Raw genomic sequence first — 20,135 nt, 5'->3', positions numbered from 1 at the left:
CCATTGGTGCTGGCCCCGCCCATTCCCGAGTGGGCGTAGCTCACAGCTGCTGCCCCCAGCGGGGTTCAGCTGGGCTCTCCGCGGGGTCCTAGTGCCCTCCGCACTGCCACTTCATACCTCCGAGGCCGTGGGCACCCGCTCTCACTAGCCTGCTCGAGGCTGCCGGTGCCCGGGCGGTCTGACCGCTGAGCTCGCTTCCGCTACCTCTCCAACCCCTTCCCGTCATGAGAAGCGCTCTCCCTCTCTTCCTTTTCTCCCTGGTTGCCCTCTGCGGCCGAGGTGAGTTCTTTTTGGGGAAGGCGGGAGGGGCGTCTGAGTCTGGAAGAGCCGGGCTGAACTGGCTATAGGTGGGAGCGAAGGGGGGCTGCTTAGCACCCGGGGGAGTGGCGCGAGATTGTCCCCGACGACTGGGGGCGTGGGCGGGGCTAAGCCCACTCTCCAGCAGCAGGGGAGGGGCAGGATGAATGGGTCTGCGAGGTTTGGGGTGGGGACCGCGTGTCCTCTGCGTGGCCACCAGGGCCACCCTCCGAATCGAGCGCCTTTGGGCTGGGTAGCGGGGCTGAGTGGACAGGAAGGTGTGCTCAATCGCAGCGCTATTGTAGTGACAGCGAAATTTAGCTTGGGGGTGGGGAGGTGGAGGTGGGATTCAACTTGCCAGTCCAGGTGTGTTTGGGGGGGATCTCCTGGGAAACACACTTCGTTGGCACCTCTGCCTCTGGTCACCCACCCCCTAGGAGTTGGCCGTCAGGACAGCCAGCTTGGCTGAGCGCAGGGCTGGTGAAGTGGGGCCTGCCACTCAGGAACCTGCAGACGCTACCTCGAAGGGAAACCCAGTTAGCCGTTCCCAAGCAGAGTCAGGTATGGTGAGGATTGCCTGCTCTGGGCCTCAGTCTCCCCATCTGTATTCCAAGGACTCTCAGTTCCTACCCTCCAGCCCAAGCTTGTCCTTCGGCTCTAGTCAGCCCAGAGGACCAGGGCTGTATCTTTCTTGGGCAGAGACATACCAGGGGGTGTTGGAAGAGGATGGGGGGACATGCAAGTGTCCTTTTGGGAAGTGGAGCTCTCCCCAGGGATGATGTCTGCACTCCATGTGTGTGTCCTGGCTCTGTCGCCACTTGCTCACTGACCCTCTCTGGGCCTCCATTTCCCTGTCTGTTCTATGGGTATGATATGCCCGGACTCGTGCCTCAGTTGCAGTGTTTCTCAAATATGGTCCTGGGGCCACCTGCATCAGAAATACCCAGTACTCATCCCTGAGCCCCATCCTAGGCTCACAGGGTCAGAATTTCTGGAAGTGGAGCCCAGGAATCTGCATTTATACAAACAACCTGGTGATTCTTACACATGATTGGAGAAGCTGCTGGTAATATATCATGAGCTCTTTGTAAAAGCTAAAACCCTCAACTTTGGGGGGAAAAACATCCATAGCTTCCTTTTAATAAATGCAAATCTCTTGTTCCCTTCCTCTGTTAAGGACAAACATCCTCAACTGAAAATCATTCCGCCTTTCAGATGCCCACTTGCCAAGATTCCATAAAAGTGACCCTTCACTTTCTGTGGTTTGTGAAAAGAAGAAAGTGTTAGCGACCCATGGACTGTAGACTGCTAGGATCCTCTGTCCATGCATGGGGTTCTCCAGGCAAGAATACTGGATTGGGTAGCAATCTCCTTCTCCAGGGGATCTTCCTCACCCAGGGATGGAACCTGGGTCTCCTGCACTGCAGGCAGATTCTTTACCATCTGACCGTCTGAACCACCAGGGAAGCCCCAGTAGCTGTGGGGCTCTTATTACAAACCAGTAGCTATTGCCTTTCCGTTTTTCCAATACAGCTTTTATGATAAGCTCTGCTTTTTCAAACTGTACACACACTCACCCAGTTTAGAATGCTAGCCATGGCTTCCTCGCAGACTCTCTCCCCTCTCAGACTGTTAATGCCTGCAGAGAAGGCCTAGCAAGACAAGGCCCTGGACAGAGGCAGGTCGGGCCCACTCCTTCTCAGAATCACTGGGTCATGACTGACCCCTAGTGGTGGCCTCTTTGTGTATCTCTACAAGCCCCAGGGCTCCAAGGTGACCCCCGACTGTGTCTGTGAAGCTTTCACCTCTTCTGGGCCACCCCTGTCATCTGGGAGTGAGAGGCCTGTTCCTTGTCTTTTAAACCTGGAAGGCCTCACAGGCATAAAGCAGCAGATTGAAAAGCCTAAACATGTATTATGTGAACCCCTCCCACCTTCGCTGGCCCCACCCCACCTTGCGCCGTGCAAGCATGCAAGTACAAATGCAGGCACAGGCGTGAGTACACACTTGGCTCTGGACCCCTCCATGGCCTCTGCAGGGACAGGCTCCTTAAGGGTGTGATAGAGGACCCAGGGGGTGGGGACTGGGGTGGGAGGGGGGCTCTCCCTGAAAGAGCTTCCTAGACCTGGCTCTGCCTCTGACTTGCTGGGGCTCCTTGAGTAAGTTCCTCCCCATCTTTGGTCTCAGTTTCCCCAGATAAGAAATAGAGAGTGGGATAAGTGGTCTTTTTGGAACTGCTTTCTCTGGAGCCCACAGCTGGTCCTCAAAATGGGAAGGGGTCCCTGGGGGCCAAATGAATGCCTGAGAGGCAGGACAGCCCCAAAGGTGAGCAACCTGAACCTCCCAGGGGGCTCAGAGCTGGAACATGGGCTCCCACAGCCTGCAGAGCAGCCCTGGCCTCTTAGATACCCAGATAAACCAGCCTCCTGGGGCTGCAGAGATGTGGAATCCAGCCCTTCAGGGTTGCGGGCCAGGAACTACAGATTCTGACGTGAGCTGTCCCCGACATGCCAGATGGACTTGGGCAAGTCATATCCTGCTGAAATGGTGTGTCAACTCGGCGGGCTACAGACTGGCTTCCAGCAGCTGGCCTCTGGGAGGGGGTCCAGGGTATGGGAGGCAGAGCTCAGAATGTAGGCCAGGCATCCACAGGACCCTCTGGGCAGCCTGGGGCAGTTTGGGGGAGGGATAGTGGGCAGCAGGTGCGCTGGGAGCATCTTTCACAGGCACTGAATATTGCATCTGCTCCAGATAGGCAACGAGTTGGAAAGTGCGTGGAGCAGGCAGGGTGGTAGCTGCCCTCTGTGGCCTTGCATCCAGCCCAGCTCCTACCCAGGAGTCTACCTCAGACTTGTTCTGTCAGGCAGTTCACACTGGGGGTCCTCTGGCCACATCCAGAGATGTAATCCCAGTGCGGGGCCTGCTGAGCTAGCAGACCCACCCCCACCTCCCCAGCCTTCCTTATTCCCTCATCCTTTCCCCCTCTTTGTTGCTGCCCCACTATTTCCTCTGTACACCCTCATCTCTTCCCTTATCCCTGGATCTCCTGCTCAGGTGTCCTTGACCTTCCTTGGAGGCTCCTTCTTTCCAAGGCCCTTCCCCCACCTACCCTTAACTGAAGTCACCAGAGTGAACATGACGGAGTTCCTGAACCTCACCTTCACTCCCAGACGTGTGAGAGAGACGGGACAAAGGCCCAGATGCCACGTGGCAAGAGATCTGGGGTGTGAGAAAGGGCAGCTGTGGGGCTGTGAGCGCTCAGTGGGGCTCACGACCAGGTCAGACTCCTTGCAGGAGGCTGCCTTTGCTGGGTCTCAAATATGGTTCTGAGCCCAGAACCCTCCTTTAAGCTCCAGACCAGGAGCCAACTGCCAGTTGGACCCCTTCATTTGGTGTCTCAAAGGCACTTTGCTTTCTGTAGGGCAGAGTCTGAGCCTAGGAAACTGCCCCCTGGCCCAGGCCTTTTCTCTTTTAATGAAAGCATCACTATCTCCCCAGCTCTGAACACAAATTCACATTTGAGTAATGTCTCTCCTCCACTACACGGGAGGCTTTCTGAGGGCAGGAACCATTTCTGGGTCTTTGCTGGCTGTTATACCCAGCACATAACGCAGTGCCTGGCATAAGAAAGACACTCAGATATTTGATGGCTGGTGGCTATTCTGGCAGAAGAGTGCACTGGAAGACTTAGAAGTGAGACAGTGAAGGTCACATGGGGAAAGGAAAACAGTATATATGGCTGAAATATAGAGCACCCAGGCATAGAGGTGGAGAGGCAAGAAAAGATCAGGTTGAGGAAGTAATGCTGGTGCCAGGAGCAAAGGGCTCTGGATGCCAAGCTGAACCATGGAGATGTGAACTCTGCCTACAGCTCTGAGAGGTTATGGGCAGGGATGGGCTCTGATCCAGTAGCTGTAGGAAGACCACTCTGGCACTGATGGGACATGGCAGCAGGGGCAGTGTTAGGGTGGGAAGACCAGCAAAGAGGTCTCCCTGGAAGAGCCTGGGGGCAGGGTGGTGAGCCAGGATCAGGGCTGGAGGGATGGAGAGAGGAGGACGGACTGAGTGACTTGGAAAGTAGAGGAGACAGAACCGGGTGGCCACTTGGATGAACCAAGAGAGGGGTCAGAAATAGATGTCCCGGTGCCATTCACTGTCAGAGGGGGACAGAAAGAAGATGTAGGGCAAGGGGGGAGAGAGCTGAGCTCTGTCTCGGACAGATATAATTGGAAGACCCCAAGGAGAGGCAGGCCTGCCAGCATCTTAGCTGCTCTGACAGGCCCTGAGGGCAGCTGTGTTCCTTAGCCTTTGCAGCTTCCCCTTTCCTTGCCATCAGTTGGGTGTGGATCCTGCAGATCTGACTGTGTGCTTTCCCAGGGGACTGTCGTGTGGCCAATGCAGAGGAGAAGCTCATGGATGACCTTCTGAACAAAACCCGCTACAACAACTTGATCCGCCCAGCCACCAGCTCCTCCCAGCTCATCTCCATCCGGCTGCATCTCTCCCTGGCCCAGCTCATCAGCGTGGTAGGTACCGGGGACAGATGTGCCCCAAGGTTATTCATCTGATCTTTTTCCATATGTGAAAATTAAGGAATTTGCCTAAACTCTAAGACCCCTGACTCGGCCTCTAAGTTATTATTTTTCTTTCCCAAACTGCTGTCTGTGTCTTTGCACTTGCTCTTTTCTTTGCTGGAGAGGTCTTGCCCACTTTGTGCACTCTTGTTCCACACTTTGGAGCCACCTGTACATCCATGACCCCAGTACCAATTACAATGCTTTGGCTTCAAGCATAGCTGGATGATCAACAAAGCATCCGACTATGAGTGGCTAAAACAATAAGGACATCTGTTATATCACATAACAGGAGAGCAGGCCAGTCGCTTCAGTGTTGGTTAATGCAGTAATTCAGTGATGTCAGGATTCTAGGTTGTTGGCAGTGATGTCAGGACTTTGTCATTCTCTTGTTTCCTGCCCCCCCCAACCCCCACCATGGTCATAATATGGCGGCCATGGTTCCAAACATAAAATCTTCACGACAGTGTCTGTGGCAGGAAATGGCAAGTGTTTTTTTGGATACCTTTTTGAGTATGAGGAAGACTTTCCCAGAGACCTCCCCACCTCTGGGCGTCCCAGTGACCAGGGCTACAGCTCATGCCTAAGCTTTCACTGATTGTTGGCTGGAGGAATGGCATTACCACGGTTAGCTAAGACTTAAATAACATGTGGTGAGACTTGCCTGGTGGTCCAGTGGCTAAGACTCCATGCTCCCAGTGCAGGGGGCCTGAGTTCCATCCCAGGTCAGAGAACTAGATCCTGCATGCTACAACTAAAGATCTCGCATGTTGCAATGAAGACGAAGATCCTACGTGATACAGCTGAGACCTGGCACAGCTAAATATATAAATAAAGGGCGTGGCTAGGAGGCCGGAGAAGGGCCCATGAAGTTCATGAGTATGCGATATCTAACAAAGTCATAGTTTTATTAACAAAGAAGTTGTAAGGGTGGAATGACCACTGAGTAGGCGGCCAACAGACCTGCCACAGACAGATGGGCCTCCAACTGGCCATAAACATCTCCTTCTACCCTATCATCTCCCCGGTCTGTGGAACAGATGACCTCACATATCCCCTACCTATCGGGGGGAAATAGGAATCAGGGTACAGAAACTGATGGCTACAGAGACCCAGGTGTAGGGACAGGGCCAGAGTCAGCTGCTGCCTTGGTCTAGCCAACTGGGTGAGGGTCTGGATAAATGAAGGTAGTCACTGTGGGTATGGAAATGAAGAATGGATTATAGAGTCCACAAGTAGGGTGGTCATGTGTAGATGCGGGACCTGGGTAGGGGTGCTGAGGAAGGCTGAGGTCCAAGGAGCTCCCTCTCTCCCCTCTGCTGTCTCTGACTTGGGGGTGCCTGAGAAAACCGTGGCTCATTGTTAATGTTCCCTGTGGCCCTTTCCACATCCCCACGCACAGGTTTGGAACCCTGCCTCTGAAAGCGGCTCCGAGAGGAGCACTCACAGTGTGTGGGGTACTGTGTCCAGGCAAGGGGAAGGAGCCAGCCAAGATGGCTGAACCTCCTCTGGTCCAGTGACGGCCTTCTTATCCCTAGCCTCTCTCCCTAGCCCAGTCGGCCCCCACAAAGCCAGCCCCTCCAACCTATAGACCTGCGAAGGCTTTGGCCAAATTACTGGCTGGCTTCCTCCCCTGGGAGGAAGCACAGCTCCAGAATGGGGGAGGGGTGAAAAGCCTGTGCTCTCTGCCCCTCTTCTCTCCGCAGGCCAACTGGAAGGAATAAGCGCTTCCGGCCAGGCCGCTCCCAGGCTGGTGTCTGAGTGTTATTGTCCAGCCAAGGGCTTTTTGCTTAATGGGGTGAGCCCAGCTGCTGCCCTAGTGAGGAAGGACAGGCAGGCAGCTCTCGCCACCCTTCCAGGGTCAGGCTGCCCCTCCCAGATCTGCTCTGTGGGGTAACAGAAGTTACCAGAAAGAGGAGGGCACACAGCCTCCAGCCCCCACACCTGTGAGCTGTCATAATCCTGAAAGCTGTGTATGGAACAGATGTGAGGTTTGGGGGCTTACTTTCCCTACTCTATTTCAGGGTTTGGTTTTCCAGAAGGGAGGATTAGGGCATAACCAGTTTAAAGATGCAAGTTCCTAGGGCGCAAACAGGGAGTTTGTGCCATGCGAAGGCCAGCAGGCCTTCAGAGATTGCACTCTGGGAATGCTGGGGCTGTCTTTGGGAAGGCAGCTGCTGGGGAAGCAGAGAGGACTGAGACATGGGACTAAAGAACAAGAGGCCTTTCTGAGTGACAGCATTGTTCTATACCTTGAAAGGAGATGGGCTACCTGGATAATGCATTGTTAAAACTGATCAAACTGTACTTCTTAAGATCTATGCCTTTCACAGTATGTAAATTGTACCTCCACTTAAAAAAATTTTTTTTAAGGCAGATGAAGGTTTTTAGCTTCCATTAATGGCAGAGTTGCTTGTTTCAGATTAACTTTCTCACAAGAATATTTAGAAAAGCCAGACAAAAATGCCTCTCCACCCGACAGTTAGTTTGAAGGTCTTGGAGAGCTTCTAGGTCTAGGATTTGAGGGACCAGGACCCGGGAGGTGGCCCTGACAGTTTCTGGTGCTTTCCCCCTCATTTGATGATTGGTAAACATTGGGCCAAGGGGCTAGGGAGCTGAATCCAAAGTGGTGGCTAAGAGGTTGGGAAGCCTAGCTGAATCATTGCCACTCCTGCAGGGCTGAGATGACACAAATTGAAATTGGAGCCCCACCAGGGAGATGGGGCCTTGGTGAGAACATTGAAAAGACCATCCCTAAGAATCAAAATGAGTCAAGAACAGACCAGCCCTCACAAAAATTAAAACCTGCTTCGAGCCAGCTCAGTCACAGATGATAAAAATGGTTTGCCCTTCCTCTGACTGCCTGCCATAAAGCCAAAGTTGGTCCTCCCTGGAGGCAGATAAAGTCAGATGAAAACCTACCAAGAAAGCAATAAGACAAGATGAAAAAAAAAAAAAGAAAAAATAAGAGATAAAAGAAGGGAAATACACTCAGATGATTCAGATATTGAAGTCATCAGACATAGACTTTAAAATAACTTGCATTATGATGGTAAAATTTATGTTATATGTATTTTATCACTACTAAAAATAAACAAAATAAATTTTCTTAAAAAGAAAATACCATGCATTAATATGTGTAAGAAACTTAAAGTGATAGAGAATTTAAAATGTATTGGATGGGTTTAACAGCAGATTGGTCATAGCAGAAGAGAAAATAAACAGCAAGAAAGAGCAATTGAAAATATCTAGACAAATGATAGGAAAAAGGAAGGAAACCATGGAAATGAAGATAATATGGTATGTGATAAAAACGTCAGGTCTGACATGTGCGTCTAGGGTTCCTGAAAGAGTGCATATAAAAATAAGACAGAAGCAATATTTGAAGTGATTCTGACTGAGAATTTTCCAAAACTGACTAAAGATATTAAGATACAGGTGCAAGAGCCTCTATGAACCCTATGTGGGATAAATACAAAGAAAATCTTACCGAGGTACATCATAGACAAACTCCAGACCACCAAAGATGAAGAAAATCTTAAAAGCAGTCAGGAAGAAACAAGTCAGAAGAAACGATAAAACTAAAACAGCTGCAATGGAAGCCAAAAAATTAAATGACATTTTTTAATGCTGTAAGAAAACCCTGCAAACCTAGATGTATGCAACCAGTAAAAAAAAAAAAAATTAAAAATGAAGGTTAAATAAAGATGTTTTCAGACAAAAAGAGAGAGAGAATTTAATAAAAGAAGACCCAATACTAAAGGATGTTCTTTAACCATAAGGAAAAATGATCCCAGATGGAAGTACAGAAATGTAGGAAAGAATGAAGCATAACAGAAAGGGTAAGTATATGGGTGAATTTGAACTGATATTGACTGTATAAAACAAAAAATATATCATGCAAGATTTCTATTTTATGTAGAATTAAATACATAACAATAGCCCCAAAGTAAGGAGGGTGTAGATGAAATGTTCTGAAGTTCTTGCCTTGTTCTAGAAGTGATAAAGGTACTAATTTATATTAGGTGCTAAAAGGCTAAGTATATGCATCTTGCAGTCTCCAGAGTAACTACTAAAAGAAGAGTCACATTAATAAGGGGAGAAGTGGATAATAAAACAGTTAATCCAAAATAAGGCAAAAGAGAGAAAGGGAATAAACAGAAAACAGGTAGATGGTAGGTTTAACCCCAAATATATCAGTAACTACACTAAATGTAAATGGCCTAAATACTCTAATTAAGACATTTGGGGGGAAAAAGACAATTGACATGCATCTTCTCTCTCCTCTTTCCATCTACCCTTCAAGAGCCTAGAATGCGGGTATAATGGCTGCAGCTGCAGTAGTCATTGTGGGCCATGCAGATGAGGACCACATTCTAGGTGTGGTAGAGAAGACATCTGGAAGGTCCCTACTGACTTTGTAGAACATAACTGCCATATTACCTTGGAGATACTTCAGGTTTGGTTTCAGACCACCGCAATATAGTGAATATTAAGTCACATGATTTTTTTGGTTTCCCAGTACATATAAAAGGTATGTTTACACTATGCTGTATTAAGTGTGCAATAGCATTATGTCAAAAATGCAATGTACATAACTTAATTTTAAAGTGCTTTATTGCTAAAAAAAAAAAAGCTAACCATCATCTGAGTTGTAATTTTTTTGTAGTAGTAACATCAAAGATCACAGATCACCAGAACAAATAATGAAAAAGTTTTAAACGTTGCAAAAATTACCAAAATATGACATAGACACACAAAGTGAGCAACTGCTGTTGGAAAAACTGTCAATAAGATGCTCCACACAGAGTTGCCACAAACCTTGAATTCAGAAAAGATGCAGTGTCTATGAAGCAAGATGATAGTGGCAGAGGAGATGGGCGGAAGCAGGCAAATCTGAGACTTGTGTAGGGTCCCCAACTCCCCAGGCTGGCACTGTGGCCTGTTAGGAACTGGGGTGCACAGCAAGTGAATGGTGAGTGAGCGATCAAAGCTTCATCAGTATTCACTGCTGTTCCCCATCACTCCCATGACCACCTGAGCTGTGCCTCAGGTCAGATCAGCAGGAGCATTAGATTCTCATAGGAGCACAAATCCTAACCCTGAAGGCAAGGTGGAATATCCTGAGATTGCCACAAAATAGAAATAAAGTGCACGATAAATGTAATGCACTTGAATCATCCTAAACCATCCCCACCCCCCACCTCAGTCCATGGAAAAATTGTCTTCCACAAAACTAGTCCCTGGTGCCAAAACGGTTGGCACTGACCTACAGAACTTACTGATGGATCAGAGAGCCAGCAATCAGGGACACCTGCCAGGATTACTGGCTTGTGGAATTGTATGACTGGGGTGCCATTCACTGAGATGGCAATGCCAGTGGAAGGCCAGGTCTGGGTGAAGATAAGGAGCTCTGTCTCAGGCACGCTGGTTATGAAATACCTCTGAGCCTTTTGCAGATGTTAGGTCAGTGGTTGGTCACATGGCCCCGAAGCTCACAGCCTTTTGCTTGATAAAGTGGGATCTGTTTACCTCCTACTTGGTGAACTGATAGCTGCATTTCCCTCCCCAGAATGAGCGAGAACAGATCATGACCACCAACATCTGGCTGAAACAGGTAAGTGCCCTGCAGGGTCCCCAGCCCGAGGAGACGTTTTCTCCAGGGCTGCCCCTTGGCAGCGAGGGACCTACAAGTGACGGGGCCTTGCCTGTCTGCTCAGGAATGGACAGACTACCGTCTGGCCTGGAACAGCTCCCGCTATGAGGGTGTGAACATCCTGAGGATCCCTGCAAATCGTGTCTGGCTGCCTGACATCGTGCTTTACAACAAGTAAGTGAAAGGGTTGGCCACGGTGGTGAGGGCCAAGCCTGGGGGTCCTCCAGTCCTGGGCTTCACCCAGACCTCCCGGCTGTCACGCATCAAGAGGAATTAGAGAGGTACAGAGCCAGCACCCTCAGTTACAGAGAGGAATCAGAGACCAAGAGATGGGAAGGATCTTAGGACTCAGGCACTGCTGGCACCAGGGCCAGCCTTCTGACCCCAAGTCCAGGGCTCTTTCTGTCCTCCATACCGTCTTTTTGACTGTCAGTTGCTTTGACTGTGTAGCACTGACTTGATATGCATACATATTTCAGGTAGGTTGAGGGGGCTAACAGACTTCCCAGGTTGTAGTTGTACCAGCAAAAGCATGAAATGATCATGAGTAGGTGGTGTAAAAACAGAAAGACCAGACTTCAAATCTTAGAGGTACTGCTAACTAGTTTTCTGACCTTGAAGGCTGCTGACTTCTCTCAACCTTGGTTTTCCCATCTGTAAAATGGGGACAATAATATTAATAATACCTACTTCGTTGGACCGTTATGAGGCTTAAATGAGCTCATCTACATAAAGCCTTTAGGCTGCTTCATGGCAGAGTCTCTCTCTGCTGTGCAGTTGCCAATTAAAGCAGGCCTTTCCACTGAGAGCATGGGGGGTTGGAAGAGTGACTAGTGAGAAATGATCCCACAGGGCCCTTTGGCCAGTTCTAAGAACAGCCAGACGCCATCTATGGGCTTCATGATGTTCTCCTCCATGCCTTGCCTCTGCCCCCAGCGCCGACGGGACCTACGAGGTGTCTCTCTATACCAACGTGGTGGTCCGCTCCAATGGCAGCGTCCTGTGGCTGCCCCCTGCCATCTGCAAGAGCGCCTGCAAGATCGAGGTGAAGCACTTCCCCTTCGACCAGCAGAACTGCTCCCTCAAGTTCCGCTCCTGGACGTACGACCACACGGAGATTGACATGGTCCTCAAGATGCCCTCGGCCAGCATGGATGACTTCACCCCCAGTGGCGAATGGGACATAGTCGCCCTCCCTGGGCGAAGGACAGTGAACCCGCAGGACCCCAGTTACGTGGATGTGACTTACGACTTCATCATCAAGCGCAAGCCGCTCTTCTACACCATCAACCTCATCATCCCCTGCGTGCTCATCACCTCCCTGGCCATCCTCGTCTTCTACCTGCCGTCCGACTGTGGCGAGAAGATGACGCTGTGCATCTCCGTGCTGCTGGCGCTCACCGTCTTCCTGCTGCTCATCTCCAAGATTGTGCCGCCCACCTCCCTCAACATACCGCTCATCGGCAAGTACCTCATGTTCACCATGGTGCTGGTCACCTTCTCCATCGTCACCAGCGTCTGCGTGCTCAACGTGCACCACCGCTCACCGAGCACGCACACCATGGCACCCTGGGTCAAGCGCTGCTTCCTACACAAGCTCCCCACCTTCCTCTTCATGAAGCGCCCCAACAGCAGCCCCTCTAGGGTCCCCCAGTCCAGCCAGGCTCGCCTGACCAAGTCTGAGGCCACCACCACCACCACCACCTTGGCCATGGGCCCCACCAGCTCGTCCAACCTCTATGGGAACTCCATGTACTTTGTGAACCCTGGCTTGGCAGCTCCCAAGTCTCCAGCGGCCTCAGACTCAGCGGGTATCCCCAGAGATTTCCGGCTGAGGTCTTCTGGAAGGTTCAGGCAGGATGTGCAGGAGGCTTTAGAGGGCGTCAGCTTCATTGCCCAGCACATGAAGAGTGACGATCTGGACCAGAGTGTAAGTTGCTAGCCCCGCCCCCAACACCCACCCAGTGGAAGAGGTTTGGACTCTACTGTTTCCCATTTCCTGAAGTTACTTCAGGAGACAAAGGCTCTCAGATTCTTTGCTTGAATAAGAAATCCAAGAGTTAAATGAGTTTTATTTTAGTTTTGTGCATCCAGGGAGAGGAAGGAAGTACCAGTGATCCTTTTTAGTCTGTTTTGGGTTCCCCCAAAGCAGAGCTCGGTATAAGGACCTAGGCAGAGGTAGATTTTTTTTCTGAAAAGTGATCCCATGAAGCACATTAAGGAAGTGGAGAAAGTGAGACCGGGAAAGGAGGAGAGCCAGTGTGGGTATCAGTGAGCAGGATACTGCTGTGGGCTCTGGGGCATCAGAGACCCCCTGCAGAAGCGTGGGAGCATGCCTCAGAATCAGCCCCTGGGAGGGAAAAGAGCATTTGCCCATCTCTCCCATCCCCCACTGCTCGAGTAGCCCTGGGGCATTAACTCCCCTGCACTTCCCGGTGACGCCAGCTGGCTGTGGAGCAAGCAGCTTTGGTGCGGGAGGAAGCCCAGGGGCAGAGCAGAGAGGAGAAGCAGGCAGGAAGTGGGAGGCTGACCATGGGCTGGAAAATGATTTTGCAGCCTTTAGGGACACAGGTGGGCCAGGGCACCCAGGATCTCCGCTCCCATGCTTGTCAGGCTTGTGAAGAAGCCACGCAAACATTTCTAGCTTTTAGGAGGGTAGAACTATCCATTCAAATATTATTGCTATGGTGACTACAATTACAGATTTCCGAAAAAGAGGTTAAGCTTACTTTCACAGGGCAGAGCAATGAGTTCTAGAGCTCAGGCATCTCAGTCGATTCCATTGAACAAGTAATGCTTCAGAGGACAATTTTATGACAGCTAAACACAGAACGTAATGGTAACAGCAATTTTCCAAACCTGGCAGGAGAACAAGTTTCAGAGTCTTGTGAATGTTCGCATCTTAACACCTTATCGGATAAGATTCTTTGAACAGATTTTTTTTATGAGACAACATGCGGCTTCCCCAGGGAGAAAGAGGGCATCTCCACGTTCTTACCTTCCTGCAATTCCTTTTCACCAGCCTTATTCTCAAGGGATGGTTCCGGGATTCCATTAGTTAGTGCCGAGAGAAAAGAACAGGGTGGAAAAGCTCCAAAATTACACTGTGAAAAAGCTTTGCTAACAAGCAGAATATAGGACACAAGCTCTTCTCCACCCTTGTCCTGGGAGTGTGGTCCTTGGACCAGCCGCACCAGCCTGGCCTGGGAGTTGGTTAGAGAGCCTGCGTCTCAACTGCCTGCCCCATCTTCCCACCGCCATCCCAGACCCGGTGGCTCAGCAGCTGCATTGTCACTGGATCCCCAGGGGATGCCTAGGCTCAGTGCAGTTTGAGAATCACACAGCTCTATAGAATGATCAGATTTCACTTTCTAAAAAGTAGATTGAATTACGCTTGCTTTGGTTCAGAACCATTCAGTAGCTCAGCATCACCTAATTCATTGACTCCCAAATGTTCATATGCAGCCTGGGGCCCTGCTGGCTAATTAGGAACCACTTGGGCAACTTTTCAAAATACAGGGCCACATTTTTAACCAGATCCTTGCCAGTTCCTGTGCAGACGCAGGGTGAGAAGCTAGTCTCCTGCACCCCTGGCTGAGCCGGGCCCCCACCCTGAGCTCTCTCTTCTAAAGGTCTCGCCACCCTCCAGCCTTTCCTCTAGACCTCCTCCTGTTTCTAACTCAATTAATTAAAAGCATCTTGTGGGAAGGAGCCAGGCATGACCCACAGTTACCATAACATAATGGCCTGTGTCCGTTGAGCTCCAACCACACATCAGGCGCTCTGCCAGGACCTCACGGACGTTACCGCTAACTCTCCCAGGAACCTGTGATGTGGCATTTACTTAGACTCCCATTTTACAATAGAGAAACTAGGTCCAGAAAGGCTCACTGACTTGCCCAAGGTCACACAGCTAGCACGGAGCAGAGCCTAGCTCCACACTCAGATCTTTCTGATGTCGTTAACATTTCTTGCCCTTCCCAGTGCCTTGCCCTGAACTGACACATGGTGGCCTTATTTGTTGATCGACTTTCTCATGCCTAGCTGGAGAAAAGAGGCTTTCTTCCCTTCCAGAGTGTGCTTGCTTGCCCCTAAGCCAGCCTGGGCTGCTTCTCATCTTCAGCACTTTCACCCTCCCTGGTGATTAACGGGTCTCTATAAATAGTGCAGAAATATAAAAGGGGAGAGGCACGCACACACACACAGAGTCGTTGGCAGTTAGGGCTGTCAAAAAGAAACCCAAGAGCCCCATGTGAAGAGTGTGAGGTTTCTGCAGCAGTTGTGTTTGGCTGGGGGTGTGGGACTGGTTGACCAGCGGTTGTCCTGGAGGGTAGATGCCCACCGCTGACCAGGGCTCTGACAAATTGGGTCACTGACACCAGCCTGCCCATTGCTGCCCCAATTTCCAGCTCCAGAGCCTCTGCTGAATTTTGCTGATCCAGCCACTCTACCAGAGCAAGTCTGCAAGCAGAAGGATCCAGACAGGCTGGGCTGGGGGAGGTGGGGGAGGAAGACCAGGAGGCTGGGTCTCTCTGGGGGCATCTACCGCAGGCCAGGGAGGCAGGCACATCTGCAGTGGCACCTCAGGAGGCCAGCCAGGTTCCTGCCGATCCTTTATCCCACAGCTGAGTCTGAGAAGAACCACACGGAGCATTGGGGTGGGGGCAGGAAGCCAGGGGAAGGGCAGGAGGGTGGAGGAGAGAAACCCAGAGAATGTAGAAGAGTGGGTCTTGGTTAGAGAACTAGCAGACAATCTGCTGTTAACGGAATTGAGCAAATTAAACAGGATTGCCAGCTGTCCTGCAGGCCCCACTGCCCAGCCCCCACTCAGCTCGGTGTACCCCAAGTCTTCCTTTGGGTGAAGCCAGCTCAGACAGGGGGCTTGGGGTGGAAAAGAGAGCAGGCGCCTTGTGATCCTCAGGTCCTGCCCCGCTTATGTGTAATCGTTTGGTTTTGAGTCGCATATGTAGCATCAATAACCCCTTCCTCCTAACCTTCGCGTCCAGCGCAGCTCCCAGTGGCTCCATGATGCCGTGGAGGAGGGGTGGATTGAGATAGGGGTGTGTAGGGGTGGACTGAGGACCCGAGAGGCACACAGGTTCCCAGCTGAAAGACCAGCCTCAGACTCAGAACTTGCCCTCCAAGTACTACGTGGCCTGCAGGGTCCCTGGCCAGAGAGTGGGGCCCCGACTCAGGGGGAAGAGGGACAACAGGACCCCCCTCACTCGGCCCCTGTAACCAGCCCCTCTGTCTGCCCACAGGTCATCGAGGACTGGAAGTACGTGGCCATGGTGGTGGACCGGCTGTTCCTGTGGGTGTTCGTGGTTGTGTGTGTGCTCGGCACTGTGGGGCTCTTCCTACCTCCCCTTTTCCAGACTCACACGCCTTCTGAAGGACCCTAGGCTGCCCCGTGTGTCTGAGGCCCCCAGGATGTGGGGTGAGATGCTGTGAGTGGCCAGGTGGACAGTGTGCCACTTCCTTCTGGGTCACGGCAGATGAGACCCTAAAGAAATGAGTCTGTCAGCCACCAGCTCCATCCAACAGTCATAGCCATGGAGGGAGGCGGGAGAGGGGGCACGGCAAGGATGAGGGGCCTGGACTGTCCTCTCTGAAGGCCTTGGTAGAACCCCAGGAAACCCCCAGCAGGAGGGTCTTTGGACACCTTACTTCTGGCCTATCTTCCTCCCCCAGCAGACAGTGCAGATAAAGATGAGCATAACATTGTCATCCAGGATGCCACCAGGCATCTTACCTGCATCCCGGCCTACCTCTCACTCCATCTCTGTCCACTCCACCTGTCCACGAGGTTCTCTGGCCTTCTCTTAGTCCCTCACGTGCTTCAGTATCTTCCCAGCTTAGCGCCCCTGCCTTTGCTGTACGTTCTACCAATTCTGCTTCTCTGGATGCCTCGAAAGCTCTCCAAACGGCTGCATCATTCAGGACTCCGCTCCACCCCATCATTTGTCCAAGGTCACCTCCCCCAGAGGCCTCCCTCAGCCCTTCATTCCAAAGCATTCTCCTCCACAGCCGTGTTACCCCACCACCTTCCTCCAGTGCCCCTTGGCACCCAAGGCTCTCATTAGAGCATTTATCATCCACCTCTCACCCACTAGAGTGTGAACTCCGTGAAAGCGGGGACCTAGACCTTTGTGTTCACTGCGATATCCCCACAGGACAGAGCTCAGCACACAGTAGGGGCTCAATAAATGTTTGTTGAATGAATACATGGCTCCTATTCCTCCTTCCTGCACCCTCCTCTGAGCATTTCCATGGTTCCCCACCTGAAAGGAATGGCAGTCTGCTCCACACTCCCCAGCCCTGGTCACGTTCTGTTTTTCATCCTGCTTGGGTCAAGTGTGTCTCCTTCACTGATGCTCTGATTGGCTTCCCCCACATATTATGTTTTGCACAGTGCCTGGCATGTAGTAAGCACTCAAAATATTTGTGGAATGGAGGAGGAGCTTTTTTTAAAAATCTATTTTAAAAATTATACAATAAAACTGACTTTTATGCACTGTTTTGTTAATTTTACACATGTATAGATTCACGTCTGGTGGTTCAGATGGTAAAGAATCCACCTGCAATGCAGGAGACCAGGGTTCAATCCCTGAGTCGGAAAGATCCCCTTGAGAAGGAAATGACTACCCCACCCCCCAGTATTCTTGCCTGGAGAATTCCATGGACAGAGGAGCCTGGCGAGCTACAGTCCACGGGGTCGCAAAGGATCAGACCTGACTGAGCGACTAGTGCACACATGTGCACGGCGAGTCACTTCAGTCGTGGATTCAGGAATCGGACCTGCATTTCCTGCGGCTCCTGAATGGCAGGCAGGTGGCTCTTTGCCCGACACACACACAGATTTATGTAATCAGGATACGGGAGACACTCATCACCCAAAACAGTTCCCACCTGCTACTCCTTATGCTCATGTGTCCCCACCCCTAACCCCCAGCAACCACTGAGCTTTTCTCCAGTACAGTTTAGTCTCTGAAAGAATCCCTTCATCTGGAGAGTGACTTCTTTCATTCAGCATAATGCCTTTGAGACTCATCTACGTTGGTGAGGGTACCAATAATTGGTTCTTTTGCATCCATCATATGTATGTTGAAGCACATTTTAGGTTGTTATCAGTTTGGGGCAACTATCAATAGCGTTACTAATCCCATGGACGGAGGAGCCTGGTGGGCTGCAGTCCATGGGGTCGCCGAGAGTTGGACACGACTCAGTGACTTCACTTTCACTTTTCACTTTCATGCACTGGAGAAGGAAATGGCAACCCACTCCAGTGTTCTTGCCTGGAGAATCCCTAGGACGGCGGAGCTTGGTGGGCTGCCGTCTATGGGGTCGCACAGAGTCGGACACGACTGAAGCGACTTAGCAGCAGCAGCAGCAGCAGCAAACATTTACTTATAGGATTTTGTGCAATCAAAAGTTTTCATTTCTCTAGATAAATACTCAGGAATGTGCTTTGTGGGTTACATGGGGTTGTTGTTGTTCAGTCACTAAGTTGTGTCCGACTCTTTGCGACCTCAAGGACTGTAGCACATCAGGCTCCTCTGTCCTCCACTATCTCCCAGAGTTTGGGCAAATTCATGTCCTTTGAGTCGGTGATGCTATCTAACCATTTCATCCTCTGCCACCCTCTTCTCCTTCTGCCTTCAATCTTTCCCAGCAGCAGGGTCTGTTCCCATGAGTCAGCTCTTTGAATTAGGTGGCCAGAATATTGGAGCTTCAGTTCAGCATCAGTCCTTCCAATGACTATTCATTGGAAGGGCTGATTTCCTTTAGGATTGAGTGGTTTGATCTCCTTGCAGTCCAAGAGACTCTCAAGAGTCTTCTCTAGCACCAGAGTTTGAAAGCATTAGTTCTTCAGTGCTCAGCCTTCTTTATAGTTCAACTTTCACATATGGGGAGAGTTATGTTTAACTTTAACTTTGCCAATGGCTAGCGATGTTTGACATCTTTTCATGAGTTTTTTGCCTTTTTTGGTCAAGTGTCTGTTTAACTTTTTTGCTCATTTTAACACTGCATTTTAGTTTTCTTACTGCTGAGATCTTACAACTATTTAGGTATAATTTATGTATTGGATATTCCTGGTGGCTCAGACAGTGAAGAATCTGCCTGCAGTGCAGGTGATCTGGGTTCAATCCCTGGGTCGGGAAGATCACAAGGAGGAGGAAATGGCAACCCACTCTAGTATTCTTGCCTGGAGAATCCCATGGACAGAAGAGCCTAGCGAGCTACAGTCTATGGGGTCTCTAAGAGTCGGAGATGACCGAGTGACTAACACTTTCACTTTATACTTTATGTATCACAAAATCCACCCATTTTAAGTGTACAATTCAATGAGTTTAATAAGTTTATCATTATAACTCAGTTTTAGAACATTGGCATCACTCTAATAAGATCCCTCATACCCATCCATTCCTGCTTTTGAGGTTTTTTTTTAAATAAGGAAGATTATCTTTTTTTTTTCAAGTATTTATTGGGCTACATCAAGTCTTAGTTGCAACACACTGGATCTTTCACTGCCGCGCACAGACTCTGATTGTGGTGCCCAGCTTAGTTGCTCCCTGATGTGGGATCTTAGTTCCCTGACCAGAGACTGAACGGCGTCGCCTGCATTGCGAGGTGGCTTTTTAACCACTGGGCCACCAGAGAAGTCCCTACTTTTGAGTTTTTAGGCTATTTTAGATGTTCTGGATACAAGTCCTTTGTTGGATATGTGATTGGCAATATAAAGGGCTTCTTGCCAGGACAAGGAGAATGCTCTAAATGGGGGCCTGACAGTAAGTCCCAATTCTTACAAACATTTTCGGAGTCTTGTAAAATGTTTCCTTTGGTTCGGTTTTAATGTGGGTAGGTGGACCATTGTGGAAATAATAAAGGTGACTCACCTGTCCTGTGCTAAAGGGACTGCTAGCAAGCCTGCAGCTACCCCACCGCACTCCCAGTGGGTAGACAGCCCAAGGGACCCAGGGCAGTCTCGATCACACAACCGTCCTGGAGCACTCAGGGGTGCAGATGGGCCGGTGGGCAGTGTGGATTTAGGAGGGTTCCCGAGCAGGAAGGCACACTGCTCTCTATGCTGGCTCCATCTCCACGCCTCATTTTTGTTATTTCTTTCTCTTGTTTTACTTTTTCATCACGGGACATTGTAAACATTTTTATTCAAGAGTAGAATAGCATAACAAACCCCCAGCTCAGGGCCAATACTGTTACAACGGACTCACACCCTCTCCCTCGTGGTAAACTATAAGGATTCTTAAAAAACACAATTAACCATTATCACTTCTAAAATATTGAACAATAACTTAATAGTGTCAAAATACAAAATTCTGAGCCCTCGTCTTGAAGGTATGTTAGAGTCTTCCAGGCAGACAGATGATTGTCCGTTTAGCCCGGTAGTCCCCAACCCCGGGGATGGGGGAAACCCACACTCACCCAGGAAGCCCGGGGACAGAGATGCGGCCCCTATTCTTCCCCGTGGTCGGTCAAGACCTGCTCCGATTGGCCCGGCGCGGAGCCGTCTGTCCGTGGGCGGCACCGACCACAGAGCGAGGGGAGAGAGCGCTCAGCACAGCGCACTGGCGCCCGCGGGTCCTCCT

General features: G+C 50.5%; 1 protein-coding gene across 1 annotated transcript; it reads left to right on the top strand.

Annotated features, from left to right (window-relative positions):
• Window positions 1-224: 224 nt before the first annotated feature.
• Window positions 225-15,929, top strand: CHRNB4 (cholinergic receptor nicotinic beta 4 subunit). The gene is made up of 6 exons (XM_068991405.1): window positions 225-279; window positions 4,675-4,823; window positions 10,444-10,488; window positions 10,592-10,701; window positions 11,464-12,457; window positions 15,789-15,929. The coding sequence occupies exons 1-6, from the start codon at window positions 225-227 to the stop codon at window positions 15,927-15,929; spliced, it is 1,494 nt and encodes a 497-aa protein (XP_068847506.1).
• Window positions 15,930-20,135: the final 4,206 nt, after the last annotated feature.

Source organism: Capricornis sumatraensis, chromosome 19 (assembly GCF_032405125.1).
Source record: "Capricornis sumatraensis isolate serow.1 chromosome 19, serow.2, whole genome shotgun sequence".
Taxonomy (NCBI): domain Eukaryota; kingdom Metazoa; phylum Chordata; class Mammalia; order Artiodactyla; family Bovidae; genus Capricornis; species Capricornis sumatraensis.
The sequence above is the reverse complement of the archived record's forward strand: the minus strand, read 5'-3'. Positions and strand labels throughout refer to the sequence as shown.

What these genes read in the sequence shown, in the direction of transcription:
- CHRNB4 (XM_068991405.1), top strand. Translation starts at nt 225, where the DNA reads ATGAGAAGCGCTCTCCCTCTCTTCCTTTTCTCCCTGGTTGCCCTCTGC. An exon ending in CCAACATCTGGCTGAAACAG is followed by an intron (nt 10,489 to 10,591) that starts GTAAGTGCCCTG and finishes CTGTCTGCTCAG; the next exon opens with GAATGGACAGACTACCGTCT. An exon ending in GACATCGTGCTTTACAACAA is followed by an intron (nt 10,702 to 11,463) that starts GTAAGTGAAAGG and finishes CTCTGCCCCCAG; the next exon opens with CGCCGACGGGACCTACGAGG.